Raw genomic sequence first — 18,956 nt, 5'->3', positions numbered from 1 at the left:
GGCATCTGGCAAGCACCCCAAAATGGCCCTTTGACATGGGGACAGTTTGTAGGATGGGAAGGGAGGTATTTGAGAAGCAGCAGGGGACTCCCACTGGTTTTGTGTACCAGCTGTGGATGCATCTCACGCTCCGTGTCTGATGAAGTGTGGCTGCATAGTCCCCTTGTGATGGTTACAAAAGCTTATTGTGGAATATGTGCCTTGCTGTGTCTGCTCCAATATCTCATTTTCTATCCTGACTTCTGAAGGGAGCAGCAGGACCAAAAAAAAAAAAAAAATCCTGCTCACAAAAAATTGACTAGATGAGTTTTATGTTACAGTTAACAGATAGAGACCATGGTTGGGCATGGAGAAATGGGGGATGGATGGAAGAGGATTCCTATGTTGGGCAAGAGCCTATTTTGTTTGATGTTTTGCCTAATGTGGCTGAAGTATAGCAGTAATGTGGCAGTGCCCCCTGCCAAGACGGGAAAGCATCCCAGCTGTTGTGTATGTGTTGTGTATGTGTACACAAGAAGTTTATTAGAGGCTATTCACACTTCAGTGGAGCTCTGAGATTGCAGTCTGTATTATATTGGCTAAATGAAGCATGTAACATTCTATATTTCTCATATGAGAAATATTCATTCATTTGTATTCATTTTCATGATTCTCATCTGCTCTTATTCTTTTGTTTTACCGAGGGCACGTGTACATTTTAGGTGTTTTGGCTGGGCTTGAACTGGAAACCCAGGGGACTGATGGAATTAAAGTAGTTGTAGGAGAAGCAGCTTCAGTTTAGAAACAGAAAAATTCAGTTGCGCAATGCTGTCTCAAACTCCAGGTAGCTTTCAGTAGGTTAATCACAGTGCTGCAGGTACTTGGCACTGCTACTTTTGTACTCACAACAGCAAACCTGCGTGTTAATATACTGTAGTTTCTGAACTTTACTAGTTAAATCTGTACCTTCTGAGGAATCTCTCTACTGTACACATAGATTCATAGTGTACAGTTTCTTGTACACGATGAAAAGCTCCCACCAGAATTTTGTTTGTATATCAGTAGCGTCTGAGGTTTTTTGGATGCCAGTGCTTTTGAAAAATTTTTATGGATTCTTTGTTCTTTTAAGTTTCTTCTTTGCTTCGTTGGCAACCAAAGGCAAACAGGCAAACTCCAATCTATCCTTTTATGACAGTAGCCAAGGAGACATTGTGGAGTATTTCCTCTTTCCCTAAACACGATCCTCCCTACTGCATTGTTGGGAGGGAGCATAGGTGATGGGGTTTGAAGAGTCTGTAGTGCTTTCGGTGAAAGTAGTCCCATATTCCTGCTGCAAAGAAGACATTCTGGCATAAAACTGACAGAAGAAGTGTCACTTCAGTTTTCATGTGGTGTTTCCTTAAGCTGTGCTCACTTCCACATCTGATACTCACATTAGTTGGTAAAAAAATAAATAAGTAATTTATTTACTTGTGTAATGCCCATGATTTTCTGAATATGTAGTACATTAAAAGTGAAGATCGTGTAAAAGCTACCTTCAGATCTAAGTTAAACTGCTAAAAGTCTGATCCTTGTGGAATTTGAAGGCTTACAGCGGACCATGCACTTCTTTAAAGTTTGTTGTCTACAATTACGGTATCAGTTCTTTTAGAAAGTCTCTGAACTTTAAGCAAGTCATTGGGTTTTCAGTTTCAGTGAAATAAAACTCCTAGTAATGTGTCTCTTGTTCACATTAGCAATCTGTGCAGTGCATTCATCAAGACTGATTATGCTTTAAGAATAAGAAAAAAGAAATCTGCTCTGTATCCTAGAGAAAATTTTTCAACGTATTATGTTGTATAGCTTTAGATTTCTGAAATTACTTAAATGTGGTCTTCAGGATATTTGCATTCATAAAGAATACTTGGTTATGCTTATTGCTTCCCTTTGCCTTTCTTGACTGTCAAAACACAGTGATGCTTTTTAAGATTTATAGCAGATGGGTAATGAGATTGCTGACTGTTAACTGCAGCATTCAGAATTTGCTGGTGGAAGGAGGTGGGATTTTAAAACAGGGAGAAGGTTATTGGGGATTCATTGCAAGGAAGGCAGGTGATAGAACTTCGTTTTCAATCAGGAGGCTTAAACATAAATATGTTATGTTCTAAATTAGAAAAATCTCCACTCTTCATGTTATCTAGTAGTCATGTAAAAATCTTTCAGAAAAAAAGATACAGAGATGTCAGATTGCATTCAAATGATCACAATGAATCACAAGAAAGGCAGGGAGATTATACAATTTTTCAGTAAGTATATTCAGGCTGTATTGCATATGCTTACTTCAGCCCAAATAGCAGTCTTTAAAAAATCAGGAAGAAATCATAAGCTAAAGTCTGCAATAACTATCACTTGTATACCTGTGTAATTGTGCAAAAGGGAAAATAGATTGGCAGTGCCCTTAACTGGGCTAGAAAATTTCAAAGTCTGACTCTTGCAGTGTGTGCTGTAAATAAGAAAGGAAAAAGTCTGTCTTCTTTCCTGACCTTTGTACAGTCAGCTAGTTGGGGTACACCTCAGACTGCAATTTAGAGGAGAGGCAAAAAGCCAGCTATCTCCCACTGACTCCGTTTGGAATCTGTGTCCTTACTCATCACTGTTGCTTCACCCACCTCAACACTGTATATGAACAGTTAAAAGTTTTAGAGGATATGTCAGGGTTTTTTCCACATTTTTGTCTTTACTGAGGCCTAAGAATAAAGAGCAAGCTTCCTTGAGCTTTAAGTACCAGGTAAGTTACTAAGTTCAGAAGCACATGATATAGCGAGAAAAGGGGAAGAAGCCAAAGAAAGTTTCTGAATTGGCAAGGAAGAAGATTCTCCTTTTGTTTCTTGATGCAGGTGCTGCTCTCTTCATTACTTTGATTTCTAGGTACCCTACTAATCAAACATGGTTGAAGCTACTAGACTCTGAAAATATCCTAACACCTCTGAAAATTATTCTCATAGGCTTGGGGCTCATGGTAAATTGGCTAGCATTCGTGTCTGCGAGGGAGTATCAGGAGATAGGCAAAAGATGGAAAAAACAGGAGGAAAAAATAGCTCCTTATAATGTATATTTTTTAAAGGTAGCGGCTTTTTCCTGGCTGCAGCTTTTTCCTCTGCACATGCAGAGGGAGCTCAAGAACTCCCTGAGAGTCTTGCCTAGGACTGTTGCCTAGGTTGTGTGTTTTTGTTACAATTTTCCTTACAAAATGAGACAGAGGCAGTTGCTAAAACAAAGAGGTCGGGCAGCAGCATCTTCAAACAAAGTGTATTATTATTCTTCACAAGGAAGGTTGTCCGTGACCCCTTGAGGTTTTTTTCTGTCACCCTGTTTCAGCAGGTAGTGCTGGCTTGCTCAGGGACCATTTCAGCAGATCATACACATTAGTTAAGATCTAAAATACCTCCCTGCACCATATGCTACCTAAAGTATAATAATCCTTTAATCTGTCCACTGCATGACATCTGGGCAGTTATTTGACTTAATAACTCATGTGGATTGTTCATACCAGTATGTATCAGAGGAGGGAAGTGCCAAAGCAGTGGGTTTAGGAAAGTGCCTGTGGGGAAGTGCCTTGGATCAGGGGAGACCTACTTGTGGTGTGGCAGATGACCAAAGTGTGTAAAATCTTTATGTGAGAATGATATTATCCTGAGATAAGCACAAAACAGAGCAGGAGGGGGAAGATGAACTACCAGGACCCAAGTTACAGAAGCGCATTAATATTTACTCAATATCTCTTTATACCCTCTAGTCAGCACAACAGATGTAGCTGTGTTTTAAGACATTCTAATTCATTGAAAAAGGCAACAGAGATACTCTTTCCCTCCCTTCTGTCCCTGGTAATTTCAGATGTTTGCCATGCACGCAGGGGGGAGGAGGCAGAGAGACAAGTGCTGGTGGGAGAAGAATGCAATTATCCCAAAGCCTCCTGACGGGCATCCACTTCTTCCTTCCAGCTTAGCTGCTCTGACCACAGGCTGGGGGCTCATGGGACATGGACCAGATTGAAAAAGTGGAAGCAGACAGATGGTTATTTGTAATCATCATGTAAATGTAAATCCTATAAAAATGTTTTCTTTCTAAGGGCCTGAAAGCTGGAAAGAAGGATTAAGGCATGGATATCTAGCTTAGAATAATTTTGACCCCACCACCTTCCCTCCTACCCCATAAACATCGTAGTTTATCTCCACTTCCTTTAAACAAATTGCTGGAACCTCAGCTGAGGAAATTAATTCAGTTTCCATGTAATTCCCTGAGTTTATGAGCATCAGATTGACCGGGGCCTGGATTTGGGCCTAAGCTGGCAGGTGCTGGTTAGCAGCTGCCTTGGGAGCAGGGGCTCCTTTTTGCTCCTTTCCCCCTCATCCCTCGCTCTGGCAGGTGCATGTTCCACATGTTTATCCCGGCACTGCTGCGGCTGGATGTGCTCCCTTTCCCTGGTTACACTCCTGGCTGCCTGCAAATGGCACTACGGGGCCTTAAAGACTGCCGTGACTGCTCACAGACATCTACCTTGTTTGAGCAGCATCGGCTTGTTTGAGCCACAAAGAGACCGATCAAACTTTAATTAACTTTTGTCCGCAGCACCACTGTAGGCTGTGTGTGCACTTTAGCGGTTCTTTGTAGCTCTCCAGTCCCTCGGTGCCTTTTCAGACAGCAAGGCCCAGCCATCCAGAAGCTTTTGCCCTTGCAAGGCTTTGCCTTTTGAAACGGAGGGTGTTTGTGCTTGGGGGGAGCAGCCCCTGGGGCCAGCTGTGCTGCAGTCCCAGGGTGGACAGGCAGGGTGGGGAATCTTCCTCTTTGGCACCCCTTGTTTAATCATAACGTCACAGAAAGGTTTAGCTTGGAAGAGACTTAAAGATCATCCAGTGACCCATAGGTAGGGACACCTTTCACTAGACCAGATTGCTCAGAGTTCCACCCAGACTGGCCTTGAACACTTCCAGGGACTGGGCAGCCACAGTTTCTCTGGGCAATCTGTGTCAGTGCCTCACCATCCTCACAGTAAAGAATGTAAGGTAACACTCAAGAATGTAGGGGAGCACCCATGCAAGCACCAAGGGAGCTGTGTGCAAAATTGGAATAAAGCAAAGCAAGAACACAGGATGAGGAAGAGGAGGCTGGTGGCAACATTTTTCTGCTGGTGTTGAATTTTTAAAACATTAGTATTTGTGCCCTGCCAAAAGGGCCCTGAGGATGGCTGGCTTCTCACGTGAACAAAAGCCTTTTGCCTGGGTGTGGAGAGGGTGGTCTGCTCAGGCATGCTAATAGTTATTTGGAAGTACCCAGCAATCGTGGATAATTGGCTGAGGAATATTCTGCAGCTCTCAATCATTTTTCTGTTTTCACAGATGACTGTACCATTAGATATGGTGAGTGCACTAAGCTGTGCTGCAACTTTTCCATTTACTGTGCTAATATGTGTGAACTCAACTTCCAGTTGATGCTCCTTCCTTCTGTGGCTTCCTGTGCCCACTCCAGGAGGAAAGCCAAGCTCGCCAGCTCATGCTCTGGCCTCCTCTTCCCTGCTCCCTCCCTCCCCGGGCGATACTCGGATGTTCTGGGGTGGCTGGGCTGATCAGATTAATGTCTGTGCTTTATTTCATTGTTGTTAGATTGCATTAAAATACTGAATCACAGGAATGGCAGCCTGTACCCTTTGCTCTTTACCTTGTTTTTCTCTCTGCTTTTATTCTTTTCTTCCCTTCCTTTACCTGGATTTTTCTTTTTAGTCTCCCCAAAGTTAGTGTTTCCCCCTCTTCCCCTCTGAGTTATTCTCTCATTTTAATTTCTGTTTCACACATTTTTCTCTTATCTTTGCTTTTCTGTCACTACTTTATTTTTTCCCTATTTCTTTTTTCTCCAACCATTTTTTTCCCTCTAAAACACAGAATGCTTTAGATGGAAATGGTGAGATATATCTATTCAAGATTCACATATGTGCTGAGGTGCAGAGCAAGATTAAGCAAAGCCTGTAGCATCAATTTTGTCTTCTATTCAAGCCAGTTTTGCAGTGAGACTTTAGGTAAAGGAACATGATAAAATCAAATCACCTCTTAGCCTCATTTTCTGAGGCTGATTGGAACCTTACACAGTTGCTGGGATGATTCAGAGAAATTTAATGTAATTTACTGTGTATCACTCCAAGAAACTGTGTTTCTCAGGTTCATATAGCAGTGTGAAATGTTCAAGGAAAATGCTTTCCTTAATATTGCTGCCAGGAGTTAGGAGTCAGGAATATAAAGCCATTATGTGGTGGGATCTGCTGATTTTCTGGGGATTTTCCACTAAGGGATTTGCACTGAAATTCTGTAATTGCAAGTAGAATCAAGCCAATAAAAATAATATGTATTTTGTGTCTAATAATAATGGAAGAAGTGAATTTTTATCTATTTGCCAGTTATACAAAAGTGGGCATAGCATTGTCTAGAATTACTTTTGCTTCCTGTGTATCATGGGGATCACAGAGACATATGAAGATACTTTCCTAAAAACCATGATTTTTTAAAGACCTTTTTTCTGGTTCTTTCTCTGACATTCCCATGGAATTGACTTTCTTGGCTTTGCAAAGTGTTGTACTGCCAAATAGTAGCAGCCCATGATCTTCATCCTACTAATTCTGTGCTCTGCATTGCCTAGGTTATTTCTTCCATTTGATCTTGAAGTTCTATACATTCCATTTCTGCCAATTTGATTGTTGTGAATCAGAAGCGTTTGAGTGGTTTGTATTATTCAGAAATATTTTGGGATTGAGTTTTTTGTTATCTATTGGGTGTGTCACCTAAGAAGACTATGGGTTCTTGCCAGAGCTGCATTTGTTGCCAGCTGCCTCCTGTCACTTTTATTTTATGCTTCAAGAGCAAGACCTAAATAGTCACTTCTTTTGTGTGTGTGTGTGTTAGAAAAGGAATTAACTTCCAATTAATTCCTTCCTTCCTCTGGGATCTACCTGTGTATTCCAAAATGGAGAACAATAAAAGTTACCTCCATGTCATTTTGAGTGCCATATATATACAGCCCACTCACCTCAGACTATTCAGAGACCAATTCTTCTATCTATTAATCATATTTTTCTTCTGGCTTATTACAGAAGAGAAAAATACTCAGTTCCAAATGTTAAAATGGGGCACGTTTTATTAACATTGAAAGCAGTAAATTATCTCTGCTTATGAAATGAGACTGAGCAATTTCTGCTGAACTCTTCCTGACTTGCCCCTTCACTAGGATACAGTGTTTTCTAATTTCTCAGAGGGCCCTGGTTCCATTAAGGGCGAGAACTGTTTTAAAGCTGTAATGAAAGCCATGCGTAGCTGAAATTCAAGGAGGGGCAGTGCCCTAAATTCTATTTCGGTAGCTCATCTAGAGCTATTTTCAGTTTTATGTTTATAAGAATGTCAATTAACCTAGAGACTAGGACACACATGGAAGAATAAGGATGAAGTGGATATCATTCTAACACACTGAAGCCAGCTAGTTGGACCTAATCCTTTCCAGAAGCTTGATTTACATAAGAAGCTGGCCTGTGTTGCCTAATTTAGTTCTCAAACAGCTTGGTGATTTAAATGCTCTTTTTTTTTCAGTGTAGGTACAGGGCTAGTCAAGGTGGCAAAAATATTAGAGCTAAAAATTGAGAAGGAAGCAATAAATATGCTGGAAGTACATTACTATCACCTTTCAGAACTGGTGACCATTTTGGCATGTATGTGCCAAAATTACAATAATAACAGTAATAATGGCAGTGTCCTTAATCGAGTTGTAACTCTGCAATTCAGTATTAATTCTTTACCTAGCTTGTGCTGGAGTTGGAGACCCAGGCAAGGCAGATATTGAGCAGGTTGTTTTCTGTCATGAAAAGAGCTTAACATCCAACCTGCAATGCTACTTTTGCAATGCTGGAAAGAGACCCTGTCAAGGTTAAGAGGAGTAACGGGTGCTACAAGTCTTTCTAAGTTAAATACAGAGCAGTGTTCTTATCTGCAAAGAAAAAAAAAAAAGGCAAAACAAAAGCCATGTATGTGAAATCTGCCTCCACTGGACAAAAGGGCATATCTGCCCAGCTTCATTTATGACATCTTTTACAGTCAATATAAGATGCAAAGTCATCACCTAATGATGTTTGAGACTTTTGTGGTCAATATTATGTGTTTCTACCTTTTTTTTCCCACTCCATTTCCAATGTCATCACTTCTATTAATTTTTTTTCCTCTCTCCCTCATTTATCGCTGTAGTGCTACGGGATGACTTCCGCCAAAACCCTACAGATGTGGTGGTGGCAGCTGGAGAGCCTGCAATACTGGAGTGCCAGCCACCTCGAGGGCACCCTGAGCCTACCATCTACTGGAAGAAGGACAAAGTCCGTATTGATGACAGGGAGGAGCGGATCAGTGTGAGTACAGCTCAGGTGGTTTTTTGTCTGTAGACACAGGGCCCACAGCTGAGTGCAGCAGAGCTTACACAGCTTTATAGCCTTCATTCCCACAGAGACTCGTCGTTGTTCTTGGCAGTTTGCGCCTCCGAGCTTTCCCAGATGAGGGGGAAGGCTGTTTATTGCTCCTTGTCTGGGTCACCAGCTTGAACATCTTTGAGGGTTGGTTTGTAAATCCAGTCTAATGGAGATCCATTAGAGCTGGAGATTTGGTCATGGAAGGTCTCTGACCAGTTTGGTCTTACTTTTTCTACATCTCAGTTCTCTAAACTGAGAATATCAGGGAGGTGTTTTATAAGGAAATTCAGTTATATCTATGAGATGCACAAATAATCCCTGGGAAAAAAAACCCCAATAGCTTAGAATGATACTGGTAATGTTTTAGTTATTGCAGCAATTTGGATGTGTCTAAATGAAGGCTGAAGTCATGCTCTAAAGAATTATGGTTCCTGAAAAGGAAAAAATGTTAAGCAAATGAGTAACACTGGTTGAATTCTGTGGCCGTTCATTTCTTGTACTGAATGAAAAAGGATCCAGCAGAAATATTTAACTTACCAAGTGATTAGAGATAAATCATGATCTGTGCAAGCAAATGGGACAAATTAAGTGGGTGAGAACATGTTTCATTCCTAATTTTTAAATGCTTAGCTTTTCATAATTTATATTTCTTCAATAAAGTTTTATGTTGTATGGAATGATTCAGTGCTGACCTTATTCAACATGGAAGTGCTATCAGGAAACTTGTTAGTGGCTCTGGATGCTTAAGAAATTATTCCAAGCCAAAGAATCAGAGCTGTTGCTGCTTGTCTGTGCTAGGGTCTACTCAAGAGTAGAAGAGTGAAGAGTGGCAGAGAACTGGCTATCATTCCCTGACCCTCAAGTTTGTTTGGCTAAATTCCCAGCTTATTTGGGAGCACCCCATTGTCTAACCTTTGACACTGTGACTTCACTAGCCACAGATTTTTACTTTACTTCTTTCAACTACCGCAGTCTTCCACTGTGTAAGTACCCTTTATAGCCAAGAAAATATTTAAGTGTCAGGTGAATTCCCAGTTTGGGACAGATTCAGTTTGTTTGCCTCAACAAAAAGAGAAAACCTGTCTTCATTAGTGATCAAGGAAACTGTTCAGACACCAGTAAAATAAAATTAACGAAATAAAACTAATAAAACTAACTTTCTTTCGCTAAAGATGTCAAGAGTGCTTTACATATCGCCATGCAAGAAATAAAAGTACTGTGTGCTGCCAAGAGGCAGCAAGAAGTGTAACCTTGGAAATGTAAAGGATCTAATGAAAGCCAAAGGAGCAAAATGAAATACAATTGAAATTAGTTGTGAGTTGAAATTAGTCAGTGGGATAAAAATGTATTCTAGAACAGTATTTAAAGATACTTAAATATATAAGTATATAATTTTAAAGCTATACATACATTTACAGACAAAACTTTAGGATGCCTTGGTTGTGGAACTTGTTGCCTGAGAAGGTAGCACCTTTTCTGATGTATTTTGTTTACCTGAAGTTAAAAATATGTTCCTTGTTTTGAAACAGATCCGTGGTGGGAAGCTGATGATCTCCAACACCAGAAAAAGTGATGCAGGAATGTACACCTGTGTTGGGACCAACATGGTGGGGGAGCGCGACAGCGACCCTGCAGAGCTGACTGTCTTTGGTAAAGAGACCCCTGCTTTTATTGCTTTTCCCCTACAAATGTCATAGGCTAAATTACCCTGGGTGGCTCATCAAAACATGAGATAAAGCAAGGTTAACAAAACACAACAGTGCTGCTCAAGATGCATTTCACAGATTCAGGAAGAGACCAGGTTTTAAAAGCTGCAGTTTATAATGATGGAGCTGTGATGGCTCAACGTTTTCCTTCTAAGCACATAGTTTCAGTCTAACTGGAGACCCACAGTGATGTTCATAACCAGAGATGGTAATGCAGGACGATGCTCTCCCTCACAGAACGGCCAAATGTAATTAAGCTACTTCTAATGCAGTTGACAATGCCTGCTTACCAGAGATTAAGACCAGGATTGCCTATTTAAATAATTCTATATTCCCAAGGGGTTGTGAAATCAAACCTTTGTAGGAAAGCACAAAAAACCTCACTTGATCAGTAAAAAGTCATTGGAGACAATTCCAAAATCAAAGTTTTGAATATATAGAGATAACTTTCATCATTCTTTTTTTAGAGGACCTGAAACAGCTTTCCATCCTGTAAACCAGAACACCATTTAGATTTTTGGTGCTGCCGAATGAATCAAAACTGAGTAAGTTTCCTGTGTGAAAGAGCTTCTAGACCTGATGGGCAGGGCAAGGAGTTAATTGTTAGGAGCACTTGCCCCATGGTTAGGGTCCAGAGCAAGAACAGAGTAATAACCAAACCTAAAGCTGGATCCATCCTGCTAACAACTGGATAAGAAGCAAAGCCACAAAATCATGCTGTGGTGCATCCTACAGTCATGGGTTTGTAGGAATTAGTCGAGAGTTTCTGAGCAAACAAAGGAAGATCAATAAGGAAAAAACCCTTGCTGCTAAGGAAAACATGTCCATGCTGACAAAAGAGAAAGAGAAATAGTGTTAATGTTCCCTCCTGTGGCACCCCTTTGATATCCTTGATACAGTACTGAAATTCCAAACTCGACCGTTTGTAACCCCAGAGAGACTTTTAATAGAAATCCTAAGGTCCTTTGTGAAGCACATGCTCCTGATTTTTTCACCTCTGCCTAATACTGTGCACTGGAAAACCCAGTCCTTATTGCCATTTCTGTGTTTGCATGTATGTGCAATTCAACATTTGTTTATCCACTTTAAAAGAATATATATATATTATGGGATTCACCAAAGGCAGGGAAGGATTTTTCCTAGACAAGATCCATCAATTTCTGAGGATACGCTGCTTTCCAGCTTTACAAGACTGTAAAGGTTTCCACTCCAACTTGTTTGTTGTGGATTCATGGAAACATGTGGCTTTTAAAGACAGAACTATTACACCTTAAAAAAAAAAAAAAAAAAAGCCAGAGAAAGAATCTCTATCAATTTATTATGCCCTTTGCAGCCAATCTGTTAAAGTTGTAGCTTTATACAGATGCAAAAGAGACATGACATATCTCCTTCATCAGTTTAAGTACTGCTAATCTCTGGTAATACTCCCTGTGGATAGCAAGCAGATTGCAGTCCTAAACTACAAAGCCTTAAGAAATCCTTAAGAAAATAATTTGTTAAAAAGCATTGAACTGTAGGAATGAAAACTGAAATGTGCATGTAATTTCATATCCTGCAGAGCTATGAAACATATTAGTTTTGTCTTGATATGTAAAATAATACATAGCCAATTACAATATTCTGATTTTTTTACAGGGTATAATCATAGCAATCAGCTTGCAAAATACAATCTAAAACTATTTGGTGAATACTGAACAAAATCAGCAATAAATGAAATTAGATATTTTAATTCTTCTTAATTGTGTTAGACTGCCTAAAGAAAATTGTATTTAAAATTCCCTGTCTTGGTATCTTCCTATCTACAATTCCCCTTCTATCTGGGTGTTCCCAGATACCTTCCCACCTTCCTTTTTGCTGTGCAAGAGGAGCGTGCAGGAAGCAGGTGCTCAGGTTATGATCTGCTGTCTCACGAGATGGTTTGGCTGTCCTGTGCCCATTTCCTGGTTGTCTCCTGGCCCTGCAGCTCTGCGTTGGTGCACTGGGCTCTCTGTAACATCGTGTCCAGGGTAATCCTGGTCTGCTCCATACAAAAGGAGGGGACTTGCCTGTGCTTTCCAGCAGTTGTATTCCATTCCTGGACTCCAGGCAGCATCCCAGCAGCCCTTGTGTGAGCAGGGATGTGCCCAGTGACTGGAGAGCGTTATCCATGGTGTTTCCAGGAGGCAAAGTATCTACTGGACAGTCCAATCACTCTAAGCATGCACAATAAATCCAGCGACTCTGGGAAATGTCAGATTGGCTCTGAGTGTTCAAATTGGCTTCACTGAGCACAGACAAAACCACCAGGATCACACGTTAGGTCCACAGCCTTCCCCTAATATGACTCACAGGTCCGAGGAACATGGGAATATTGCAAATGTTGAGGAAAAATATGCTAAAAATACTCCTATGCAATTAATGTGCCAAACTTTAACTGCTTTGAACATACTTGAAAATGGACCTCACAATAAAAATAATGAGACCTTGACTGAAAGAGATTTTTATTAGGTGACTGGCAGGTCTATAGCTGGTGCTGATTTGGGAAAGGAATGTATATTAATTAGCTGATTAGTCATGTCTTCATTCCTTTCCCAAATAACAGCTCTCCAAACCCTTTCCACAGTGTGAAGGGAGCCTTAGTAAACACTCTATGTAGGAGAAGGAACTGTTTCATACTAGTTCTCAAACCTTTCCAGAAAGCAGCTACTTGTTACTTTTGGCTTTGCAAGTTATTCTGTAATACCGAAGTTAACTTCTGCATGTGACTTGTGACAGATCTCTGGCTCCCTGTACAGTAAATCTAGCTTGAGGCATTGCCTCTGGAAAAACTGAGTCAGTGTGGTGGGACCTGGTGGCCCAAGGGGAACACCATGGAAGCTTAGCCTGAAAGATTACACCTTTTCCTGAGTTTAAAAACTATATAATAAAATGGGCCATAAGAACCTTGGGAAGTGGTAGGGGGAGAAAATAAAATTTTCCCATGTACAGTATGTCCACTTGGCTGGGTACCCATTCAATAACCTTTACTACTGAGAGATAGTTATGAATAATACATGTAGAACTTTCACCTTTCTTTTCCAAGCTTATCTGCATTGGAAATACTGTTTTCAACATTTAGGCACTAGGCACTACTAACAGTATAGTGGTAGTGTCAATGCAGATTGCATTACTTTTGTTCCCAAATCATGATTCTTCCGTTAGCAAAAAATTGGCAAACTTTCACAGTAAAATACCATAAAGATCATATAAGAGTGCTATCCAAAACTGTGTTTTGAATAGTGGCAAAGATGCACTACAATTTGTTAGGCTTCTTTTTCAGGCATTACTGCTAGTTTTTGCCTTTGTGAGGCTCCAAGGTGTAATCTTGGAGTAAAGCAGAAAGACAGGCTATGTCACAGAGTCTTAAGTTGGCCTTTAAAGAAAGTTAATAACCTCAGTCCTAAAGTTCACAAAAAGAGGCAGCATGGGACTTGATTATTGTGTGCACACTATTCTAAAGGCCAATTTCCAAAGTGTAAGTGATACAAATTAGGCTGCATTGCTTGTGTTTGGGCTCGTAGCCCTTGGCTGAACAGAATTAAAGCAAGATGCAAAACAGAAACAGTTTAATTCCAATTTGTAAGAAAGCTTTGTTTGTAAATACATAATATGGAGCCAGAAATTAAATAAAGAAGGAATTGCTCCTTAAGGTACCCTTTATCATTTTGTCATACTACTTCACCATTCTGAGATAAGTTTTCAAGTTTGTTTAACTGTTTCAGACTCTTGTATTTTCCTTAGCACTTAAAATAGTATGTTTGAAGAGAATGTACAAAGGTATATCTTGTATATTGATTCTAAAGCTCAGTGAAATCAATGAAAGCCTTAGTATATCAACTTCAAGAGACTGGCATCAAGCAATGGAAAAAGATATATTTAGAAGAGCCTCAAAAGAATATAAAGCATAAGAAGAGTACAAAAATGTCTTTAAAAAGATATGTCAATTTGGACATATTAAAGATTGTTTTGGATTAATCTTTGATTTGAGCTTTGGTATCTGAACCTTTTTTCAGCTAATAAGGTCCTGTGGGATGAAGAGGTATTTTTGTCCGATGCTTGAGGAAGTATTTGTGTTTGATGTTCTGTAGGTATTGTCAGGCTGAAAGAGAAACCCGAGTTTCAGGAAGAGTATACTGTGATGACATGGTGTTAGAGGAAAAAAAATCCTCAAAATCCCTTTAATGAAGACATTGTGCCCCATTTTACTTTCTTGAGCTCTGCCTATGTAGAAGGCCCTAGCGGAGTCCTGACCAATTGTATCCTGGAAAGCTTTCCCAGTCACATGGAAAAATCTACCAAAACCAGGCATACATTCATAGGTCAAGACAAAGGAATCAGCAGTGTGTATTTTGTCCTTCAGATCAAAGCTCCTCCTGGTTTTATTCAAATCCCTGTATTTTCCACTTGCAGTCTATTTGTGGCAGTTTGCAAAAAGCCAGGTCAGCTTTAGAATATTTGTTGTCCACAGATACCAAGAAGTTGTAATAGGATAATGATACAGCTCTGAAAATGTGTCTGATTTGGTCCCCAAAGTTTGTATGTAACAGTTAATAAAAACTGTAATTAACTTGACTGTAGATGTAGATAAAAGGAGAGAACCACTAGCAACTGATAACATTCATTTCACTGCAGTTGCCTCTTCCTGGTGTTCCATGGCTTTACTGTGCAAGCTCATCACGCCTTGGGCGCTGCTTAGATTGTAGGAGTTTGCAATGTCTACACAAGTGCTTATTTCTCCGATGAAAAAGGGAAAAGTGCCTAAAAAGATGCAGTGGAAGAATGTCTTTAACTATAAAATGGCCTGCTTTTGCAATTTTACTTTCATTTATTTGGCCAACATAGGTAAATTTAGTGAGATTGTAATATCCTGTCTTCTTCCACATGTTCTTTTTTGGCAGAGAGGTTTACTTCATTCAGAGCATGTTGCATTTAATGAAATATGTATGCTACTGACAGCGTTCTGAAGTGAAACTTGCAACCATCTAATGTTTCTTTTTTTTCCTTTTGAATCAGAATGCTGAAATGAAAAAAGCTTTTATTTGTAACTATTTGCTATTAAATCTCTCCCCAAAGCCTTTTAATTTGTGTTTTAATGCTCTTTTTAGAACACAAAAACCTTTTAGAAAAATGATGTCTTCTCTCCATCAAAGACAGAGAAAACAAGAATAATTCTAAATCAGATTGAGACTCTACATTATGGGGACCATCAAATCCTTCACTCTAGCAGTTGCCTCAGCAGAGAAAATATATTAAGGTAGTTAGGATCATTTTAATTAGATTGAGGCCCCGTGTATGGCTGTCTAACTTTTTGAGGAACAGAGAAAGGGCAGTAATACATCTGAAGGTCATCTGAGTCTCTCTAATTGACTGTGATACTCAAACCAATTGTTAAATATGGGAAAAATTGAGTTCTGAGGTTAACTTGTGTCATCACCCAAAGCAAGGAAAGCATTTTGCTGTTTCTGGCTAAGATCTGTAGGTTTCCCTACAGCACTTACCTCAAGCACTGCAACAGATTGTAGGTGTGTGTCCAGATTGCATTAACAATCCCCTTTTATAACTGCAAGCAAAGTTTATTCTGAAGTTATAAAGGTCACCCTAGTAATAGCATGACTGGTTGACATGACATATAACCATGACCTATTTTATAGTTCTCTTCAAAGATTTTTAATATTCATCAGAGAAAGTCTGGGAAGTGGGTACTTTATTTACTCAGTGAAAGCTTATAAAATAGCTATATTAAAATTTTTATATATGCCTATGATTTTAATTTATCACCTTTTCTTGTTATTTCTCAAATATATTGTGTTCTGGATGCTGTTGACAGAGTAACAATGTTTAATTATATTGCAAGGCTTTATTTATGGGCAAACCATTTCAGAAGAAAAAATATGAAAAAGATTTTTTTTTTTTCCCTCAAGATTAGCTCTGAAACTAAATTTGACCTGGCTGTGTGAAGAAACCTTCTTTATTTAGCATGCTTGGGCAAGCAGTGCTCTGTCTCCTGAGAGATTAACATTGTAAGCAAGTTATGCAGGTGACTCAAATCCAGTTAATCTCACATAAAGAATGTTAATTGCATTGGCAATGGCATTCACTCTGATCACTTTATAGCTGTATAATTAGCTGTTGGACATATTCAAGGGGTTTTCTGAGCGATACAAATACAGGAAACAACATGAGAGGTAACTTGTTCTTTCCTGATTCACACTGTGCAAAATGCAGAGATGATGGAAAAATGGAACCAGTGGTTGTTGGTATTTGCATGTTCTTGCTAACAGGGCTCTGTCCTTATGCAGTTAGTTATTTTCTAGCAACTTTGGAAATGTTTTTGAAAATACACAGTTTTAGAAGCTGATATGAAACAAATACGTGTGTCTTCTCCTAAATTGCCTTGATGTGGAATCCAGTGATTTACCTAGTGACCTCAGGGCCATTTACTTTCCCCTCAGCTGGCTTCTCCTCAAAATGAGACAGGAATTTATTTTCTCATCTCCTGTATGGGAGAATTTACAGCCACAAGTAGCAATTTCATAAGCCTGCACATGCTAATTTCTTAGCTGTTTACATGCAGCTTTTGCAAACATGGTCTAAAATGATTTTCGTATGTGGACCAAGCCAGTGTACAGACACACACAGAGTTATTTAAATTCAATGGGGCTGAACCAGGGCCCCTAAATCACCAGTTAGAATGCTAATCTGGATCTGAATTTCTTAGTTTAGGATCACGTCTTGAAAAACAAATGCCAAATATACACCTGTCTAAGAAAAAAAGTAGTAGAGTTATTAATTCATACACCAGAGAACCCACGAATGCAGATCTGGGCAGCATTTTCCTGTATCTGCACTGTGTTCCTGCTGCTGTCACTCTCCTGGGAGGGTCCTTGGGTACTTCAGCTGATTTTTCTTGTGTCAAGTTTGTGGATAGGCTCTGTTTGGGCGACCTGGGGAAAAGGAGCTCCAGTCCAAGTGTAGACCAAACACTCAGGGCAGAAGAGTCCGTTTGCTGTGAGGTAGGAAGAAGGAAGAGGCAGGGATGGTTGGAAGAGGAGCTGGACATGTGAACTTTCTGGGTTCCAGGTGTGAAAAGTGGTATTTCTGGGCTAAAAAGGACAAATTGACAAGGAAACAGCAGCTGGATATGGCTTGTACACAGACTTAAAACAGGAAATTATAAAGATTTCAGTGTGTGCGGAGAGGCTAGAAATGAATTTACTTGCCCAAACATTGCTGGAATCTGCAGATCTGGGGCAGGAATAGGAATAGGACAAAAGCAATGGCTTGGGGAGAAGAATCTGTGCCCGTTGGACATGCTTTTATCTCTAGCATCTGGAGGAGTGCTATAGATACTTGAGCATGTCTATTCTTCTGCTGACAAAATATGTTTTCCCCTGCCAATAGGTTTCCCTGCTAATATGGAATTCCTGTGTGATGCTGTCACTCATTTACATAATTACTAACAGGTGGTTTTGTGTTCCTCATTTTCTGACTGATATTCTGATTTGTAAAAGAGGTGAACACTTTTTTTGTCTGCAGTTGAATTAATGGAAGCTGAACTTTGAACACACAAAATTAATGCTTAATTTCCACCCAACACATCCCCTCCCCCCCCCAAAAAAAAAAAAATTGCCAGTTTTGTGGCTCAGGTTGAGCATCAAAATTTAGCAGGTACTTTTTACCTTGCTTTCTAAGATGTCTATCATACCTCAGAGAGGAGCTATGAAAATAAGTGAGTTGATTATAAAGCATTAAGATAGGTGTAATTGAGGTCATGAGGAAATTAATAATTCTGTCTTTGAAGTGATGTTTGAGTAGTAAGACTGGGGGGCACCCTCCAGATGATACAACTAAAGCAAAACACTAAACACCTGCTTTCTAAATGAATACCAACAATCTGGAGATGTTTTGGGAAAAAATAGTGTGTGATCATATAATTGCAACCAGTCCCATAAGGCATCAAAACCAGAAAGAAAGTGATTAAAAGACATTCAGGCAGCCTTAATTCTGTCAGTAAGTGTGGCCTGCTTGATTTTGCAACCTTATTAATGTTCTTCTAACTTTTTCTTAAAAAATTATTTGCATGTAATAATCATGCATAACAAACGTATAAAATTAGCCTTGTAGTTATCAAGACAAACTGCCTGAGTCAGAATCTGGTATTGCTTGCATCTGTGTGGATTTTGAGAAATTTTTTTTAAGTGACATCAAATCCCTTAACTTGCTGAGAGTGAAATGTGAAACATAGTGTGTAACCAGTTTTAAATGTCTTTATGATAAATTCCTGTCTTGAGTGGAAATACTGTTCCCTATAAACCCAGTCTTACAATGGTTTGACTATCATAAATAATTTATGACAATAAAAGTGTGGTGTGGCTGAGAGGACAGAACAAAATTTGTGCAGTCCAAAGGCAACTTGGAAGCTAACCCCAGTGACATCCTTTCAAATGCAATTACCGGTACTTGGATTTTGTACCAGTGTAACTGAGATCAGATTGTGGCTCTGCGTCTGGATTTCAAGCAGGCCTGTACAACATTATGGTGATTAGTACTATTTGTAGCCGTGCAGCCTAACATAACAAGGGTAAACAGAAGTTATTACTCAGCCCTTAATTTGGTTTTCCATGGTGAAGTTGGCGATGGGGATCAGGGAAGCTCTGTCCTGTATATGACAGTTCGCGACTGCCTGAGATGCTTAACACGGAGTTTAAGTTTTCCTCCGAAGCACCAAGGTATTGATCACTGCTGAAGGCACGCTGGCTCCATTGGCAGCTCATACATTGCTGCAG

The 18,956-nt window shown here is 39.7% G+C and overlaps 1 protein-coding gene across 1 annotated transcript in view; it reads left to right on the top strand.

Annotated features, from left to right (window-relative positions):
- The window catches only part of ROBO2 (roundabout guidance receptor 2), a gene marked incomplete at both ends in the record, with an annotated part of 433,039 nt that overhangs the window by 282,972 nt on the left and 131,111 nt on the right, over positions 1–18,956 (top strand). The window contains 2 exons of the mRNA XM_082279021.1: positions 8,232–8,389; positions 9,976–10,096. Coding sequence (XP_082135147.1) covers positions 8,232–8,389; positions 9,976–10,096 — 279 coding nt within the window. The remainder of the gene's footprint in view (positions 1–8,231; positions 8,390–9,975; positions 10,097–18,956) is intronic.

Source organism: Coloeus monedula (genome assembly GCF_965178545.1).
Source record: "Coloeus monedula genome assembly, chromosome: 3".
In the NCBI taxonomy this organism is placed as follows: Eukaryota; Metazoa; Chordata; class Aves; order Passeriformes; family Corvidae; genus Coloeus; species Coloeus monedula.
This window is presented reverse-complemented; position numbering and strand designations above follow the sequence as displayed.